The sequence below is a fragment of the Lampetra planeri genome, chromosome 26 (genome assembly GCF_965212315.1).
Source record: "Lampetra planeri chromosome 26, kcLamPlan1.2.h2, whole genome shotgun sequence".
NCBI classification, from domain to species: Eukaryota; Metazoa; Chordata; class Hyperoartia; order Petromyzontiformes; family Petromyzontidae; genus Lampetra; species Lampetra planeri.
In genome coordinates this window covers 6,565,215-6,585,834 of record NC_136132.1, presented here as the reverse complement: position 1 = coordinate 6,585,834, position 20,620 = coordinate 6,565,215, and the positions used below count along the sequence as shown (strand labels likewise).

At 45.7% G+C, this 20,620-nt stretch overlaps 1 protein-coding gene across 1 annotated transcript in view; it reads right to left on the bottom strand.

Annotated features, from left to right (window-relative positions):
- LOC144727644 (A disintegrin and metalloproteinase with thrombospondin motifs 18-like) overlaps positions 1-20,620 on the bottom strand; it is a 109,376-nt gene that overhangs the window by 74,195 nt on the left and 14,561 nt on the right. The window contains exon 4 of the mRNA XM_078606611.1: positions 11,141-11,390. Within this exon, the coding sequence (XP_078462737.1) occupies positions 11,141-11,390 (250 nt within the window). The remainder of the gene's footprint in view (positions 1-11,140; positions 11,391-20,620) is intronic.

Sequence of the window (20,620 nt, the reverse complement as noted above, 5' to 3'; positions counted from 1 at the left end):
TAATTCACGTGCACCGCACAACTGCGTACACGCACGCGCACACACACACAGAGACCCTGCATAATTATATAAACAACAAAAAAATATACGTTCATGCACAGCTCTCAGTATGCATTCACGAGGGGGGCATGAAGGGTAGGACTAACGGATTAATTACACACGTCGCTGAACGCACGCCTGGTGCCGGGAAGGCGTGAGTGAAAAGGCGCCGAGGCCACACGCTCAGCAAGTATTGATGGGAGTGTCCCCCACGAAAAATTATTTTTCTAAAATGTATTTGCACGGAATTATGCGCTTTCTCTGCAAAAATGCACCGACGCCACGCACGCACGCACGGTGCTCACCAGGTGCACTCTGCACCGGCGCCGGCGGGTTCTAACATGTGCAAAGAGACAGCTGCAAGCGTGTCGCGTTCAAAATGCATATTCCATATGGGCGCATTCATTATTAAAAGAAAATGTATTTTCGTATATTTATTTCGCGTATGCAAATGTGCACCTGCAAATGCTCGAGTTCACACGGATATTCCGCTATGCCGTATTTATTAAAAAAAATGTGCACCTAAGTAATTATAAGGGAGTTCAGTTCAAACAATGGGCAAGTTTCTCTTTTTTACTTGACTCTCTGACCTTTTGACATGAGGATACACGATGCTGTGGCTTTTCAGACAATGTATTGATAAAAAAAAATCTGAGAATGTGCTGCTGTGTAATGGTGAGAGCACATCGCAAGGTCGCAGCTGGAACAATGGTGCAAGATTCATAAATGCCACCCCCATCCTCTCCCCCCTTTGTCCACCCAGCCAGGTTCCATGTAGTGGTGGGGTAAAGTGTGGGTACTGCCACCATTGCTGAGACACACCTGGCCAGCGTGAAAAAGGCGAAATACCCGACAGTGGAGGTCCTTCTGCAAGCGGTGCTATCAGCAAGCGAACGCTCACAATACAATTGACGTTCAACATATCGTGCACGTGGTAGATTGTTTATAATAATTGTTGGGCAACTTTTGAACGGATATTTCTCCCTGTGTCTAAAAAAAAGCCGATTGAAATAAAGAATAAAAACACTTGCAACGAAAACAACAACATCTACGACACCACCAGTTAAAAAATTTCCAACCGCCGATGCCAGCATCTGCATGTATATTCCATATGTCGCCTGTGACCCACAACCGACAACGCGAGACAAAGACAAAGATCCCTCGTGTAGCCTTCACAGACTCTTGGCAGCAAGTGCTGTTAGCGAGCACCGATGAAGGCCGGCACGGCACACGAGGGGGTGGGTGGGCCAGCACCACACCCGGCCGCCTTTGTCTCCCCAGTTGCGATGTTCACACACCACACCAGGTACTCATTTGTGGCTGAGTCGACCTAGGGGAGTCCCAGGGCCGGTTCAGATAATCGTCACTGACATTGGACGCCGTGAGCGGGAATCGACCTCGGTTCGCCGGGTTCATTAGCGCGGCGTGCAAAACCGCTACACGACCGGACACACACACAGACACATTGACACACAGACACATTGACACACGGCTTGTTTTCTCCACTTGTGGGGGTCAGAACGACCCCGCTACGACCTTTCCGCTGACCTGCTGCTCGGAGCTACTGCAGCTTCCCGTGTCAGCTCACGCCGGCCACACGAGGAGAGCTACGTGGCGGTGGTGTGGGCGGTAGTGTGATAGCCGCACAGATTGTATTTTCGCGAAGCGGAGGGGGGGGGGCTGCTTTAAATAACAATTAAATGTGCGGCTCATCGGCTCGTCTGCTGGCACAATAAATACTCAGCAGTGTTTTCCCGCCATTAATCTTGGCGGCGGCTCGAACACTAAACCGCTAAGTAAATGAACACGTGCATAACGGGTATCGTGACACGGGGAGGGGGGGGGTGGTTTGTTTCGTGGCGGAACGCAAAATGCTTGGCCGTGTGACCACGGGCGAGTTAGTTGATTGGCGACTTGAGCAGTCGGTTTTGCCTGCCAATAATGCGACGTTTTGAGTTCGGTGACAAGGGCTTTGAGTGGCGCGGAAAGCGGCATTAAATACGCGTTTTGTTTTCACCGGCAGGCGGGCAAGCGAACCGATGGAATCGAGTGCCAAACTTTGCTACAAGGTGTGTGTTGTGCAAGTTTGTGCCCGTGTGGGCAGTAGCAATGCCACTTCTGGAGGTACAAAATCACCGGGACATTTCGTCGGAAGAAGAATGCCTCCTCACAATACCGAAATAGGCGAGAAACAACACCTGTGAATGCATCGTTATTAACATGGCACAACCGACAAAAACAGGACAAGGGGAGGATCCTGGGAAAACCAGGACAGATGGCAACCCTCGTGGTGACCGAAAACTTCATTGGTTATTTACAGGGGTAGGATTCCAGCTACCTAAGTTTGACTCCTAACCAGGGACGCATCGGTGACTACTGACCACTAAAGCAGCCCTGGGTCTCCGCTTGAATTACTCATCCTCAAACGAGAACTGGGAAGACAAAGACGGCCAGGCTTGGAGCAAGTCACATTACCAACGTGTGTGCTCTGCAAGTCGTATGGGGCGTTCACAAAAAGCACTCTCTCCTGGAGAATGTGAAACTAAGGACTGCTATATTGCCCTAAGAGGTCAGGGTGATACCACACATCCAGCATAATGTAGGACACAGCAGCAGTGCACCCAGATAAAAAAAAACGGGGGCCAAATCATATCGGGAAACAAAATTGATTGCATATGACTGAAGTTGTTTGTGATTAAACGTGCACAATTAAATGCACATGAACAAGGCTTGCTCCCTCCCACCCCCATGAGCTTGCAAGCTCATGGGAGTGGGGGGGTGGCTATTGACAAAAAGGCTGCACGTTTTTATGCACGCACACACCGTAGCTCTACATTGGGTCAGCAATGAAAATAACAAGATGGGCCATCTTCTTGGTTCTTTCGGTAAAGTCACGTAGAAAGGAAATAATAAAATAATAAAAAGAAAACATAATAAAATACAATTCTCACGACGTTCCGGCCACAACGCAAGCAGCCGTCCTCAGGTGAAGAACAGGTCAGACGCTGTCTTTCCGACAGACCTGTTCTTCACCTGAGGACGGCTGCTTGCGTTGTGGCCGAAACGTCGTGAGAATTGTATTTTATTATGTTTTATTTTTATTATTTTATTATTTCCCATCTACGTGACTTTACCGAAAGAACCAAGAAGATGAATCCCTGCAGTCACGAAAGCTTTAAATCGAAATTTAAGATGGGCCATTTTTGATCGAATTCGGTAACGAAAAACTCAATATTTCAATAGCCCAATCAGAGCCGGATTAAGGCACGGGGGCTTTAGGGGCTGCAAGCCCAGGGGCCTCTGCCAGCTGGAGGGCCTCCAGGGATGAAGTGAAAAGTTATTTCATTTGTGAATGGCGAATTTAATTTGTTGTTAGCCTTGTAAAAAAAAATACATTTTATTTTTCTTTAACTTTGTTTTCCTTTTGAAGATATTACTGGGGGGGCCTCACAGTACCTTCAGCCCAGGGAGCCTACAAAATCTTAATCCGGCCCTGAGCGCAATGCACGGTGGTGATTACGAGACGATGGTTCTGAATAAGTAACGCCACGAAGCAGCAGTCCTTAAAGAGGCACGTGAGCGCGTGTGCGGTTCCGGAGCCGAAGGGTTGCCGATCCCTGGTATATACCCTAACAGTTGATCTCATCTCGTGCATAGATGTTGCTCTAATGCCTAATACTTCCCATGCTAGGTTTTTTTAATTTAATGTGTCTCTCTCCCGTTCTCCTAATTTTCAAGCTTGCTTACTTTACCACCCGTCGTCCTACCCATTGACATGCTAATTTTTTCTCTAACCCTCTCCCTCTCTCCAACCCCGCCCCCTCTCTCTATTTAAGGCCTCGTCACAGAAACTTTCTCTCTCTGTGTGCCTATGTGTTGCTCTCTCTCTATGTATCTTGGTGATATCTGTCTGCTTATATGTCTGTCTATAGTTTTCTGGTTATATTTTTGTTGCTATTTCATTTATACCTGATGATGATTGCTTGTGTTGCAATCGAAACGTCGTATGCTATTATTTAATTTTTTATTTTATCTTTATACGTGACTTTACCGAAAGAACCAAAGAGTAATTCCTGCAGTCACGAAAGCTCCAAAATTAAGATTGAACTTCCCATGAGTCAGACCAGGGGACATGAGTGCCGCTACAGGTGTGTATGGAAGCCCACGTGACCTGCACGTACATCCTGGCACGGAAACGTGAAATCTCCAGCAGGGCAGCTACTGTAGACGAGAGCTCCAATCCCTGCGCATGGCGACGGTGCACGACGATTTTGGCTTGACATTGTACATTCACATTCCACATTCCTATGGAGGGGGCCGGTTTCCCCAGAGGACCACTGAACCTACCGATCAGTGGACCATTCCAAGTCGTTATGATTTAAAGCTGTCCTGGCGCATACGAACATCACATACATAGCATATGTACGTACATACACGCCATGTATCTAACATGCACACGTACGTGTGTGTATTGAATGTGGGGATCGGTAGTGTTGCGGTTAGCGTGCTTAGCGACGAACCCAGCAACCCGAGTTGGCCAACAACAGTGATGATCTCATCTGAACTGGTCCTGGGCCTCCCCTAGGTGAACTCAGCCCCAACTGAGTACTCGATGCGATGTATAAACATCGCCACTCGGGAGACAAAGGCGGCCGGGCGTGGCGCTGGCCACCCACCCCCCTCGCGAGCCTTGACGGCCTTGGTAACTGCTCGCTCACGGCGCTTGGCACCAAAAGTCTGTTGAGGCTATTCAGGGGGATCTTTGACTTCGCATCGAACGGGATGTCACGATGACCGGCGGGCCGATCGACGGTCGGTGCAGGCCCTCCGCCGAGCTCAATCTGCTCCTCGTGTAAAGTCGTCGCATTCTCGGGGAGCCGGGGGCCAAAGACTCGCCAGTGAAGCGCAAGCAGCGGCTGCCCCGGCCAAGCCAAGCTGTGGGTCGATGCGATCTCTGGCACGGATCCATCCAGTCCCACCCCCCCCCCCCCCCAAAGCAGGGCTTTCCCCCTATGCGTAGGGCACGAGAACACACTCGTCAACAGTGCAGAACATCTATTTGCTTCGACGTGCAACCGATACATTCTAATTAACCAATGTCTTGTGTTCGAGCACGTGGGAGTACGCTGAGATTAGCCATCTCTTTGGCAGGCAAAGGCCAAGTTCATGCAATAACACGCATATTCATAATTTTGTCACTGCAAACGTCATCGTTGTCCATCCACTGTGAGCTAAAAGAATTGCCACGATTCCCCGCCTTGCCTCGCCATCCTGCGGGTTTTCCTCAATACGTCTCACTCCTGCGCATGATCTGATGTCACCGTTCCATTTCCACGGTGTTTGTCCCGATCCATAGTTTTTGTTTTGGGTCAGGCCACGTGGTGGTCGCTTTTATGCCAAAGTTTTTTTAACTGACCCCCCATCACCCGACAAGATATGATTTGCGTGTGTGGATGTATTGATCACATTCTGACCAATTAAGCTCCCTGGAATGTGATCAATATATTGGAACGTATAAATAACGTTTGTGAACGTGACAATTGTATGCAGTGCTGGAGCGTTAATGACAGGAATATTGCCATAAAAAACTACCACCACGTGGCACTACCAAAAAAAACAATATTGCATTGGCGCCGAGAAACTGAGCTTTTAAGTGTTAAGTCCTCTCGGCCCAGGTCATAATACTGCTAATCCATCACCAGCCTCGACCTTCAGCCAACGTCCTTTCTAGAGCTGTGCCCTGCGAAAGCTCACTTGACTTTTCTCGTGAGTCAAGAAGACGTTTCTGATTTGTGTTCGTTCCCTGATCCACGTGGGTCTCCTCTTTCCGTCTCTCCACTCTAATTCTAAGCGTGCACCCTGTTCGTGCTTCTTTGCACACTTTTCATCCTGTCAAATCTTCTCTGGCAGCGTGGTCCTGCTGATATAAACATCGTAGCTGGTGGTACGCTCGGCCTGAAATCATTCTTCTTCTCTGCCTGAATAGCATTCTTTTTCAGGCAGACCAACGAGTTACTCTTCAGTTTAACACGTAGGCTTTCGTGACCAATATCATCCATAAGAGGTTTTTGGGGTTAGATCACGTAAATATATAAATGTGTCGTTAAAACCCGCCACCACCCGACACAGCCAACTAGTAAGGGTTGTCACGTAAACAGAACGTGACCAATTCGTCACGAGTACAGCACTAACCAGTGTGTTGGAGAGCCAAGCCGCAACATTTACAATCTGAGTACGACGTTTCATTGAATGCCAAAACCAAATCAAATAACACGAACATTTAAACTGCCAAAGTAATTAAAACGATCAAAATACCGTGCATTGCAGGAGTAACTGATAAACCAGCCAGATGTTTGGAAAAACAAAACATCTGAGTCAGATTTGGCACGGTACATAAAATACAGAAATTAATAGCAGGTACAAAAGATGTATTATCGAAGCTATCAACAGAAGGTGTGTACAGGATTAAATACACGTGTGGTAAATGTTATTTTGGGCAAACAGGATTAAAGATTAGCACGAGACTAAAAGAATATCAGAGAAATATTAAATTATCCCAAATACAACTATCAGCAGTATCAGAACATGCGTGCCAACAAGGACACTCAAAACTAGCTACTTTAACCAGTCGGATAGCTTTCACCTTAGTGCTGCGTGGAAGCGAATCATCAAATATGACATTAGTTAAATGCATGCCTACAAAGGGCAGCGTACTTCAATAGGGATTACCGTTGGTACGGATATTTTAATACACACAATAGACAGGAAGGACAAGATCATAGGGCTCGAATAACAAGAGCGCAGAAGCGTGGTCACCACATCTACGCCTCTATATAAGGAATGAAACAGTTAGACTTCTCCACAAATCTGGCTGTTGCCTGATGAAGCTGGTTGTAATTACTGGCGAAACGTCGTACTCAGATTGTAAATGTTGTGGCTTGGCTCTCCAACACACCGGTGTGCTGTACTAGTGACGAACTGGCCACGTTCTGTTTACGTGACAACCCTTACTAGTTGGCTGTGCCGGGTGGTGGCGGGTTTTAACGACACATTTGTATATTTATGCGATCTAACCCCAAAAAAACTCTATTATGGACTCACTCTTCCTTATTGAGTTAAACTTTCCCAGAAGTGACGCATCCTGCTCCTGTTGTCCTCTGTGTTGCATCATTGCGATCCCCATCTGCCTTTAGCAAATGCCATGTTTCGATTTAAAGCTTTCGTGACTGCAGGGATTCATCTTCTTGGTTCTTTCGGTAAAGTCACGTAGAAGGGAAGTTGTTTGGCAAATGCAGCTACATATCATTAACATTCCTCTCCTTTATTAACGCTGTTCCTTGCGCCCCCCCGTGGTGCTGTTGATCCTGCATAATGCATGGGCATAATGGGACTTTGAAACCCCTCCGCCCACCTCCTATGCATTGCCCATTGGTATGCTAAATTCCTCTTCATATGCACATTCTTTTGTTAAGGCGCTCCTCCTCACTACACCTATATAAGCTCCTAGCTTGATAATGTTCTCATTCTTCGCCTGAGGACGGCTGCTTGCGTTGTGGCCGAAACGTCGTGAGAATTGTTTTATTATGTTTTATTTTTATTATTTTATTACTTCCCTTCTACGTGACTTTACCGAAAGAACCAAGAAGACAAATGCCATGTATTGACACCTGTCACGCTGTGCTTTCAACTTGTTGTCACGTCAATAGTTCCAATGGCGCAATGTCCTGAACTTAACGGCAGCAGAAATAACCGAGAGAGAAAAGTTATCCGAAACACGTGTGCACATTTCATCCATTCAAGTGAGCATTTCTTACGTCATGCATGTCACTTTCCCTCAACATTGCGTTAAAGGCTGCATGGGGGAATCTTTGTCTTTGTTGTGTGTGTGTGTGTTTGTATATACAATGGTATGTAGTATGTGCACATGGTATATATGGATCTAATTAAAACAATGTTAGCCCTTAGTCAATTCATTGTTGCATGGAGGCCTCTGTACATTGCATCAGTCAGAGGGTTTTTCAACAATAATAATACTTCACCACGCTGGCGATCGTTAACTCGCAAAGTGGGGGCTCTCAGGACTACCGTAGTTCTATATCACTCGTCACTGATGTTAACCATGGCCAGGAACTCCAACTCAGGTCATCGAATTCAAAGACCGGTGCGCTCACCGCTGCGCCACCACTCCCTCGTGCCCTGCCGTGTATTTGTGGAGATTGGTGGGCGACGTCTGCACAAGAGGTGGAGGTGGCTTAACGGAGGATTTCATCCAGCAGTGGATTGCCCACAGCTGATGATGCTGATGATGAACTGCTTGTTGTGTTTGGTCTGTCGTCCTTCCCCCGCACCTCCGGTTATACCGACGTTGCCAACGTACGGTGCGACAGAAGTTCAGCGTGCACACGCACACGACGATTATGACGTGAAGTCAAACTGACTTTAACGCTCAAACTGACTTTAACACAATATCTGCACAATGACACCCTGCCATATTTGCACTATGTTACCTTATTTGCATTTTTGTAATTTTATATTGTATATTATAGCTATTGTATATTTTAGATTTTATTTTATTAAATTTTTATATACTTTAGCTCCTTAGTATTAGTTAGACTTGTATCTTTAGTAGTTAGACTTGTAAACCACTTATTTAAGATTTAAGATTCCTAAATGTTGAATGTATGCACCTTCCGGCCAAAGTAAATGCCTTGTCTGTGCGAACTTTCATGGCGAATAAAGCCCTTTCTGATTCTGACCGCCTTTTCTTTACACTTGTTTTTCCTACAGCTGGTTCAGTTGCCTGCGAATGCCATGGCCCTGGCTTCCAGAGTGGTCCTCGTTGCACCACCGTCAGCAAAAAAATGTTGTCAGGGATCCATTACACGGCGAGACGTGGCGGACACTTTCCCAGCGCAGGGAAGAGCTCGCGGTTTTAAATGAAAGCCAAATGTATGAAGCAAATTAATCATTTTATGAACATGTGCTCGCAGCAGATAAAACAAATTAAGTGGATGTGCTGCGCTCTTTACGTCTTAACGCATCACAAATAGTAACATCCAGCGCCGGTTTATATTGTACACTGCTGCAGTGTTTGCATTAACCGCTCCGCATGCATCACATGGGGGCATGGCGACATAAAACGCCATTTTAATGTACAGTAAAAGCAACGTGGTGGAATAAATAACACGACGTGAGAGTCGTGAATCATGACAACAGGCCACATGACTCTCTCATGCAAGGGCACGAGCACTGTGGGTCCCTTGGGTACCCCCCCAACGTGTGTAGATATGACTAAGAGGGACCTCCCCACAACGTGTGTAGATATGACTAAGAGGGACCTCCCCACAACGTGTGTAGATATAGATTTGTCTGTTCTTCGTGTTTGTGTCTGGTCTCTCTTTAAAATGTCACACTTAACTTCTAACTTAGCAATCTTTGAAAAACGTAATCAGCCAGGCGATGCGTTAATTGTGTGTTGACCGACTCTCTGTGTTGCATTACATTACATTTCGAAATTTTGCTAGGTTATTTAATTCAGTGTGTCTCTCCAGGTCTCCTAATTTTCTCAAGCTTTTGCACCGTGCAACTCACCGTGCCACTCATTGACATGCTAATTTCCCTAACCCCTCCCTCTCTCTCTGCCCCCGCCCCCTCTCTCTATTTAAGGCCTCGACACAGAGGCGTGGTTTCTATGTGTGCCTATGTGTGTCTCTCTCTATGTATCTCTGTGATATCTGTCTGCTTATATGTCTGTCTATATGTCTCTGGTTCTGTGTTTTATCTCTCTCTCAAATTTAGCATTCTCAGGAAGAACGTAATCAACCAGGGAGGATTATGACTGTTATGTTATCCGACTCTCTGTTGTATTACATTACATTTCTAAGTATACTAGATTTGTGTTTCTATTTCATTTATACCTGATGATGATTGCTTGTGTTGCAATCGAAACGTCGTATGCTAGTATTTAATTTATTATTTTCTCTTTATACGTGACTTTACCGAAAGAACCAAAAGTGTGTAGATGTGGCTAAGAGAGACCCCCCCCACAACGAGTGTAGATATGACTTAGTGGGACCCACCAATATTTGGCGGGAAACCATCGTGGTGAGTCCACATGTCTTTTGCCCCTTCGACAAAGGTGACAACGAAAAGTTGATGGCGCCAATGACCGAACCTCGAAACTACGCCGTGAACGTACAAACATTGGGCTAAGCATCGGATCCGTACACGCCATCGGCGCAGAGTTAACGTCATTAACATTCGGGAGAACGTCGCTTCTCCGTGACGACGTTGAGAGGGGGGAGGGGTGTAGAACTTGGTATTGGATCCTTAACACCTGTTTCATGATCACCCCGAGATCTCAATGTCCTGAGAGTGCATTGTCTTTGTGCTGTTCGCCTTTTGCTCTCCTCTGGTCTAACACTGTTTGAGACTTGGCTCTATAGAAAGATGTCTCTGGTGTGAACCAATCAGTTTCAAAGAAAATGTATACATTACCAGAGCATGTTTTCTGCTTGCATGTTCACCACAAACATATGTGGTTAAAGCAGACATGATTCCTTACAAAAAGGTTTCTGTTCGTTGTTTCAACATCTCAACACAACTGCTTTATTGCCAGAAAGGTTAAAACCTATTCTTATACTGGTAGGAACCTCCTGGTTACACCAGCCCACAGGGGATTATTGTGTCCGTCCGTCGTGCAGGGAGGGGCTGGGTGGGGAGGGGAGGGTGGGGAGGGGCTGGGCTGGGTGGGGAGGGTGAGGCTGGGTGGGGGGTGGGAGGGGTTAGGCTGGGTGGGGAGGGGCTGGTCACCCCGTGGTGCCCTTATAAAACTCAAAGTTTAACCTACTCACGCTGGCTTCTGCCCGCCCTCACAGTCGGGCATATTTGCGGAATACACCACGCCGCCGTTGACCCTACCAGCTGCCTCCGCAGGAATGTGTGATTGTGATGCTGGCATGGGAGGTCCCACGATGGATCCTGTCTGTAATCTACCAAGGGACCACCGGGGAACCGTTCGCGAGTACGATTCGAGATCCGCAGTGCGACTGCGCCCCTGGCTCTGCCTCGGGGGGAAGGGGACGTGGTGGCTCTTACATACATTTCTTCCGTGCCGCCCCACAGTAGTGCTGCTTGCGTCCATCCCCGCCGCCTCCGTCGTCGCCGTCGTCGCGAGGTCCTCCTCCGGCTCGTCGTTTCCCGGTCGGCGACACTCGCCGCTCGGCCGCGCGCCGGTAGAGGACGTGCGGAGGGGCGGCCGCCGCCGGCCGGCTGATGTTGTGCTTGCGGGCCAGGTGGTCGGGCAGCGGAGATATGAAATACTCTCCCATCGATGTGCGTATCAATCCGGACTGCGAAAAAGATCGATCAGGGGCGGGGTGGGGGGTGGAGGTGGGTTAGGGGGGGGACACTTCAGCGAGTGTCGACATCGACATCGTTTGGTTGTCGTCGCGGTGACGATCACCGCCATCGTCGTCGTGATGATCACCGCCATCGTTGTGACGATCACCGCCATCGTCGTTGATGACGATCGCCACCGTCGTCATGACGATCGTCATGGTGAGGATCGCCACCGTCGTCATGACGATCGTCATGGTGACGATCGCCGCCGCCGTCGTCGTGGTGACGATCGCCGCCGCCGCCGTCGTCATCATCGTCGCTACCGTTTTGACCGTCGTCGGCGCTGTCGCCGTCATCGTACTCAACGGATTTGTCAACAGAATATTCTGACGAGAATCGGTTTTACCCGTTCTGGCAAATAAAAACAGAAGATGTTCAAATACCAAACAGAAACCTTTTTGCAAGGAATCATGTCTGCATTAAACACGCATGCTTGTTGTGGTGAACATGCAAACAAAAAAAACACATCTTAACACCTGTTTTATTCATCATACAGGTTTTCTGGGTTAGATCGCGTAAATATATAAATGTGTCGTTAAACCCACCACCGCCCGACACAGCCAACTAGTAAGGTTTGTCACGTGAACACAACGTGCCCATTCGTTACTAGTGCAGCACACCGCTGTGTTGTTCTGTTTACGTGACAAACCTTACTAGTTGGCCGTGTCGGGTGGTGGTGGTTTTAATGACACATTTATATATTGACGCGGTCTAACCCAAACAAATCTGTGTTATGGATGATATTGGTCGCTAAAGCGTACGCGCTAAACCTGTTTTATTGTCAGAAATGGTCAAATCTATTCCTATACTTTGATACTAGCAAAAGAGCTTCCATGTCAGACTATCTTTAATTGGCTTTGTCATCATCATCAACGTCATTACCATGACTATAATTATCAACATCGGTCACCAGCACCACTGTCATCGGTACTGCCCACCGCCGCCGTAACTGTTATTTTTGTTTCACCAATATCATTATCATCGTTGACAACAAACTGTCTCGTAGTAGTTTGTCCGGAGAAAAACCACAAATCACACTATCACGAGAACACTGCGTCCTAACACTCATTCATTAAAGAGATAATGTTGCTAAATGGGAACTGTGGAGTAATCCCAAAGAAATGTTGATATCGCTCCAGCAAACAATTAACAATGCTTGCAAATTAAATCATCTTCATAATCATAACAGGCTAGCAGACAATGCAAGTGATTTCATTACATGTGTACAGAAAATACTATAAAACAAATCACGTGATTAATTCCTTGACCCTTGGTAATTACAACAGTCGCCAAAATAAATTGAAAGCAAATTGCCAATTATATGCCGATTTTGACCAACACCTTGAGCAAATTAAGTCTTGTCCCGTTATTTTTTTCGTATCTCCCCAACTCGATTTACTTCATCCCACCTAGAATCGTAAATAAAACAACCCCACTACCACAGACCGCTTGCTCGACCACACAATTCAAGTTGCACACAACTTCATGACATTTAGGGAGACATTCATCACTGTGTTGCTCATGCCCCCCCCGCGCGCCTCCAATTTCACCATCAACAAGATCTGGGATCCCAGCACGCCCCCTGTACCTCCAATAAGCACGGTTGGTTCCGTACGGTGCAAACGAAGTTCAACGCACACACGTACACAATAACGCACAGAAGCACATTTGCATCACAGGGGGAAGTCGCTTTTCTTTTCTTTTTTTACTACGCAGCCATAATCACTCACGATGTAACCAAAGCCACGTGTGGTTCCGTGGTAACATTGGCCAAGAATCACGCATTGCACATCCACAGCGTCAATGCATTTGCATTGTTGCTCTGGAAGAGGTTATAAAACCTACAACTGGAGCAAAGTCAATTCTCCACAACTGGCATTTCTCAGGATTGCAGTGAGACTTTTGGCCATCATGCTTTTATATATATACACATTATGTTGGTATGTACCCCTGTGGGATGACTTCATTTTTGTTATATTTATTATTATTTTTCTTTATCGCGTTTGCCTTTTTAAAATACAGCTGGCATACATTTCTGGGTTGAACTTTACACTGATGCGTCAATTAAGTTTAGACGTTTGCGGCTGAGGCTTGTGTTGGAACGTATATCAATCATTGTTAGTGGTCCATATATTTTGTCGGGGACAAAAACGAGTCGTAAAAAAACATTGATACGATTCTGCAAAATCACTTGTCTTGTATGTATGTTACTTGTGAATTTACAAAAGTTCCGAGTACGGCATTAAGTGCAACTTAAGTACATTATGGATGTTTTTGTTTTTTTAACCTTACTCTTTGCTGAGAAACCCAATGTTCATCTGAAGGCAACATTCTTTTGTACGAAACGGAATCTTTCCAACATATTTGTCTTTTTCCCCAATCGCATTCTAAGCTGTGTTATTGGCATCATGTCATGAGGCAAAATAAAACAAAACCTCATCTTTATTTTTATTTTTGCTTGCGCTGATTTTCTCTGCATGTGCACCTTTCTTAAGCTCTGAAAGTAATCACTGGTACAGCAATTTACATCTATTTTTTTTTCTTTCAAAATGGTCATGTTGAAATGAACCAGGTTAACCCTAGAAGAGTCAATACATGTTTTCTCCATGAGTTTCAGAACGAAACGTTATGAGCCCCTCCGACCCAAACCCTTGCGACCTTGGAAATTAGCTCGTGTCCTGCCAGATCAAAAAAAAATTGCGATCCATCTTCTTGTCGTCCTATCTCCCAGACGTCATTCTACTTGGGAAACCGATGGAATATATCAACAACAATCAGCTCGTCCATCAATTGAATTCGCAATTGTTTCTTAGTGATGATCGGTATCGTGGGTTACACTCTACAAGTGACCTGTTATAGCTTATGAATATTTTGGGAGAGTCTACAATTGTAGGCCTTGACATTTAGAAAGCATTTGATCATGTCTGGCATTCCGCACTATGTTGCCAATCTTCCATCATTTGGCAACCACTCTGATCTGAAAGCTTGGATTCTCTGGCGTTCTAACCGCTCGGCCACTACGTGCAGTAGTTGATGGTCGCAAAAACGAATACTTTCACCATTAACTGTGGAACTACACAAGTATCTGTTTTGTCTCCCACATGTTTCGTGTCTTCATTAACGATATCTTAACACTCACAAAACGATGACATAACACGTCATGCATAACACTTATTTAAATGTTGATTTGAAGCTTTCGTGACTGCAGGAATCCATACTATTTGTTTCTTTCGGTAAAGTCACGTGGGTAGAAAATTAGAACTGCTGACGTCAGCAGTTATCATGCTGTGTTTGTTTCACCTGATGACGGTTGCTTGTGTTGCAATCGAAACGTCGTGATCTATTAATCTTCTATCTGCGTGACTTTACCAAAGGAACCAAAGAGTACTCATTTAAATCTTAGGCTAAAAGTGAGTGGACATTTAGCTGCCAGGCGCACAGATAATTCACTATCAATCACCACTGACTTGAATACGACCGTTAATTGGACTGACAAAATCCTGATGCTCAACGGGGAAAAATAACCCCATCGATGATAATATCACGTAAGTCTGTCAATTTCGCTGTCAAATTCCTCACGTCATATTAAACGTAGATTTTCGTATCTGAAGTAAATCCATTCATCTGCTTGGCACAACAATATCATTTGACCTGTCTTGGAATGGCTATACGACTCATCTGGCTAGGTTTAATTTTTCCACGATGAATCCTCCAGTGACTCTAAAACAATTACTCCTATACAAAGCACTTATTTGGTCTAAACTGGAATCCTCTTGCAATGTCTGTGGTGGAGAAACACAGTTCCTACCTCGCTCGCTCAACAGCGGTGAGTTGCTTTCTTATCACTCATCTATAGCTATGACCAAGACTATATGGTCCTTCCCATTGGCTATGCTACTCCGATTAGCACGGTTGGCTTAGTACGTACGGTGCGAAAGAAGTTCAACATACATGCATACATACACAACGTTCGGTATCATCCACACACCGAGTTCAACCACCACACTGCAGGTCACGACAATTCTACGTCGGCTTTATCCATCAGCAGTTGTGTCGCTAAAAAATTGCGTCTCCCATATAAATAATACGGCACCTTCCCAGGCTGGGTCTGTGGTTGCTGGAGATTATGCAGGCGGTAAACCTGCTGCTGTACGTATATTGAAACTCCTCTTGCTAGAGCCCCTCCTCGCTGCTGCTGATATTAGCTGCATCACAAATCAGCGGTAGCAAAATTATTCTCTCATTGTCTGATAGAGTCTTTCCGTTATTCGCATTCACCTGCGGATTAACAGATGCCACCCAGGCGTGGGGCCCAAGTCCTTCCGTTCTCCGTGTCGATCCGTGGATAAAGAGGGACAGTCAGGGGTCTACAAGAAACTCAAAATTCTTCCTAATTATGTAAGTTCTTTTTTTAAATATATATGTATAACAGGAGTGTCTTGGATGTGGCGGATAAGCCATCTCCTATTATACTCGTTTATACGCAGATGACAGTGTAAATAACTTGGAGAAATTCTGCAAATAATAGGATCAGTTAATAGTTGCCAAGAAGCGCTGCTCTAAAAAAAGTCACATAACAGTGTCTTGCTCTGCGACTAACGAGAACCAGCCTAAACAAAAATGTCTCATGATGTCAAATCATCAGCCCGCCTACACGTTCGCAACCCTGTCTGAATGCTGCTAATATAACTATATATGTGTATATTGCACCAATAGAAGGGATGCCCTTTAAACAGATCAAGTCCTCAAAGTCAAACATAAATTAAACCCGGTGACATCATGACACGGTATCATAAAATGCATGACACGTATTTATCTTGCAATTGATTTGTTTCAAAGATATTTACGTGGGAAAAATCTGCTAAGTTAAAGATGAATGCATCTTTTAAAATACAACTTGTGTCCTACTCCCAGTGAAGAATTATGTATTTTTTTGCAACGAGCTTAAGAGAAAAAATAGAGAACTGACAGCGAAGTCTCCTAAAAATACAAGATGAATATATATTTCAGCATATTTAACTTTGTGTGTGTGTGTCTGCTGGGAAAGACTGTTGACACAACTAGATTTCATCTAGAAGACTTCTACAGCAACTACTTTGATCTTTTTTTAGAATGTATAATTTAGGTAGGAATCATATGACAGGAACTCAGAAATTACTAGATAGTACTATAATGCTCAAGATACATGTATCAAATAACATGTATTAGAATATCTCATTTAATATATTTACGTAACTTTATTTTGTATTCACCGCCATGTCAATCAAATATTTTTATTAGTGAATCCAATCACAAGTCAAATGTTTTGAGAATGTGTCTCAATCATAACAATAGCAGAGGCCCTATTTTTTTTATCCAGGAACGCTCCAATGAGTCGAAGAACCATTTTACAGGAGGGTCCTGCATTGGGATGTTTGTGCCAATCCCATCAACCATTGTAGGGCAAGTGGGTGGAAACCAGAGTACGTGGAGACAACCTACACACGCATCCACGGAGAAAACACTCCACACGTTTGGATTCAATAATCCACTGCTGTACTGCCATCTACCGAGCACCTCACAGCTTGACTACGCCATCTCACATTCCCTGTCAGTCTTCCATCCAATTCATCCCCATGCAACAAACGTGCTGCATTTGAAGATCTGGTGAGAGATTTGGATACATTCAGTGTGCTTCGATTGTAGACAAGGGCGGGCGAGGTGCATTGTCACAAAAAAATTAACCCGTAAAAACAAAGTTTTTCACTATAAATCCTTTATATGCGTGTTCAATGGGCCACAACCCAGCCCACATTGGTCTTTGAAACGGGCGGCTAGAGTCCTCTCGTCCTCTGGCTTGAGATGGCTGCCACCTATGGGTCAGATGATTGCCTGCCACCATTAAGCAATTGGAAAAAAAAATGTTCACGAAAATAAATTGTCACGCACAACGAGTCTGTGTGCAAAATGTCAGCTCGATTGGATCACGGGAAGTGGGTTAAAAAACGACCGAAAGATTTGCACGGTCGTAAGCGCGCAAGCAAGCAAGCGAACTTAATATAAAGGATTTTAAAAAGGCCACGCACAAGACCGCTATGCGTAAACGTGGCGCGCACCGTACGCCAGCCATCTGGTGTCGACGAGGGTTTGGTGGTTCACGTGGTGCCTCCTTGATCAGGCATGCTTGGTGCCAGTGCTCATCTCTGTTGGAGGCTCTGAGCTGGCTGTAAGCATTATATGTTACTATGGCCGGGACCAGTTCATCCATTGGGTTGTGAACATACACGTGTTGTTGTTGTTGTTGTTGTCGGCCTGTAACTTTCTACTGCCGTGCAAAGCCTGCCCCATGCTCTTCCGTTCTCTTCGATGTCCCCACATGCTCCTGTCTGCTCATGGCCCACGAACCGGGACTTCATCTCGCCGCTGCAATCTCTTCCGTCGTTTCCCTCGGCTTCTCTTCACTTCTCCCGCGGTGTCCACTCCGAGTTTTAATGTTTGTGTCTCTCACCTCTCGCCAATTATTCTCATGACGCATCCTGCCTGCCTCCCCCACCCACCCCACTTGCACTCAATTGATTTCGATCTGACAACAGCGTGCTCATCATTGGTGAGCCCTGTTGTTTTCCTCATTTCTACATTCCTATCTTTTGTCCACTGTTCGCGTGTCAGGATGTTGAAACACCTTGAAAGCTACTCGACATATTTGGCAATAACAATGCCTTAAAAAGAAACGTCTATAATCCGCGAAATTACGAGCAACGGTCTTTCTCCAGAGCACATTTGAAGACATCGTTACTTTAGGGAAGTTGATATTCCCTCATGTATTGAGTTTTGCTGTTGTTCTTATTATTATTATTTATTGCCTGTACACCACTGCCAACGCAGCATCACCAAATAACAATACTGCATTTAAAACCGCTGCATCGCGGTGGCTAGCGTCACGGTAACATCGCCACCGAAACCGCACAATTCCACCACCGCCAGCAACGATCCAGCATTAGCCACAGCACGTCGCGAAAAGGGAGAGTGGCGAAACTGGCAGAGGCAACGGCGTGAAATGTCACAGCCGACGGGACGTTCACGTGCACGGGGAAATGACCTCTTTGGTGCGTCCGCCAACTCGTGGCAAAACCCCACGCTGGCCTCAATAAAAGTTGCGAAGAGAAAGTACCGTACAGCTCGGACACCAACATGCAATGAAATAAACATTGTGTTGGCAATAAAAACATTTATCTCCCATCCCTGTGGGGGGATGGTCCCTTAACCATAATTTCTAGCATGTGCAAACAGGTTATTTATTTTGCTGGCAATATGAATGTTGTACTCTAGCGATAAAAAATATATATGGTTGCAATAACGTTCAGATTAAAATGGCATCTGCAGCAACCGCAGCGCGGTATTTTCTGGTCAACCTGAGCAATGTCTGAGCACAAATCGCTCCATGTTACCAATCAGATGACGGAATTTGCTCTCTGACCATCACTCACATATGCAGCAATCACTCACATGATATGCTTTTACAATATTCGTAAATGACAAATATTATTCCGAGAGTTAAGTAAGCATTTATAATTAAATTACTTGGGTGGAGTGGTGGCGCGGTGCTTAGCACCCTGCACTCATCAGCCCAGTGATCCGAGTTCGATTCCCATACCATATTCAAGAGCCGAATGGCTCACAGGGCTATACCTAAGAAATTAACTTGAACTTGAACATCAGTGGTGGGTGATTTACGAACCATCGTGTGGCGTCCCCAGCCCGCGTTGACCAGCACGGTGAAGTTTGGTGAAACAACCTTCATGATTGACATAGTGTGGGAAGGCCTTCATCTAACACTGGACTACAAGGCAGCTGTTATTGCTGTGGTCTTGGACTCTTCTTCTTGTTATTGTTGCTGAAGTGCACCAAACTTGCGCTTAGTGTTGAACGATCTGCAGTAATTTGTGTACTTATGCAATTTGTACTCGTGTACTTTATTTATTTGTATTTATTTATGTTTCTTGACTTTACTTACTAGTTTTCACTCCTGTCGTGTTTTTGTATTGTTTGTTTGCTGTTGTTAACGTGCTGCCCCCCTACTGGATATCTGTTGAAAAGCGCTTCATAGCTCATCGGATTCCTCCAGGAAAAATTAAGATTCTCATTTTTTTTTTTACATCTCGATATTCAAAATCCAGCAAATGGATGAAGGCCTCCTCACGTCACATCGGTCAAGGTCTCTCTGACCATACTTCACCACGCTGATCAGTGCGCTGCTGAAGGGGGAAAGGCAGAACCAGTTCAGATACCGATTGCCACTGCTGTTAGCTGTGGCCGGAAAATCGAACTCGGGTCGCCGGGTTCGCAGAGCAATCCGCTTACCAACGTAACACCGTTCCACTCTGCAAGTCATTATTCATATTTAAAGTACTACATGCATTCACGATATATTCGCCTGCTTTGCGCTTGAGGTAACACACACACACACACTGTGTGCATGGAGATCATTGCATGAGCCCTCTTCAAAGTCGCATGCTTGTTGTCACGAATTTTACGGTCCACAAATGAGCCGATACAAGCCACGCTCCGTCGTATGTTATTTTCGACGCGTCGAACGCGACTTTCATTTACATTGTTAACACTTCGCATGCTCCGTTCTCGCTGTGGCTTGGTGACTGGCCAAGTGTCCTCGAGGCAAAACGGGTTTTTTATGCTGCAGCCAGCATTCGTCAGCCCGAGGGGTCATTTGCGACTGCACTCTGATGGCAAGCGACAGGAGTAGAGCTCGCGTGTGCATTGATGCGCGCGTTTAAACAGCAACAGCACAGGTGTCTCTGGAGATTTCTGATGGAGATGCCAGATGAATGTCTTAAATTCGATTTGTATGCACCTGTGTGGTGGTGGTGGAGTGGTTACGAAGCTGGTAACTTGGGTTCAATTGCCCAGGCTATTACGAGCGTCAGTGGGGAGTGCCGTCTGAACCTTTCCCTGGGCCTCCTCTATGTCAACTCGGTGTTTAATGAGTACCTGGTGCAGTGTGTAAACATCAGCACTGGGGAGGCAAAGGTGGCTGGACGTGCTGCTGCTAGCCACATCACACTGTCGTGACGTTCACGTGTGGAAGGAGTGTGTGGGAGTTCGAACATCATACCACGATCCCCTCTGGCCCACGTTTGTTTCCTAATCCTACAAATCCGTACAAAATAACATTTGTACCTGGACT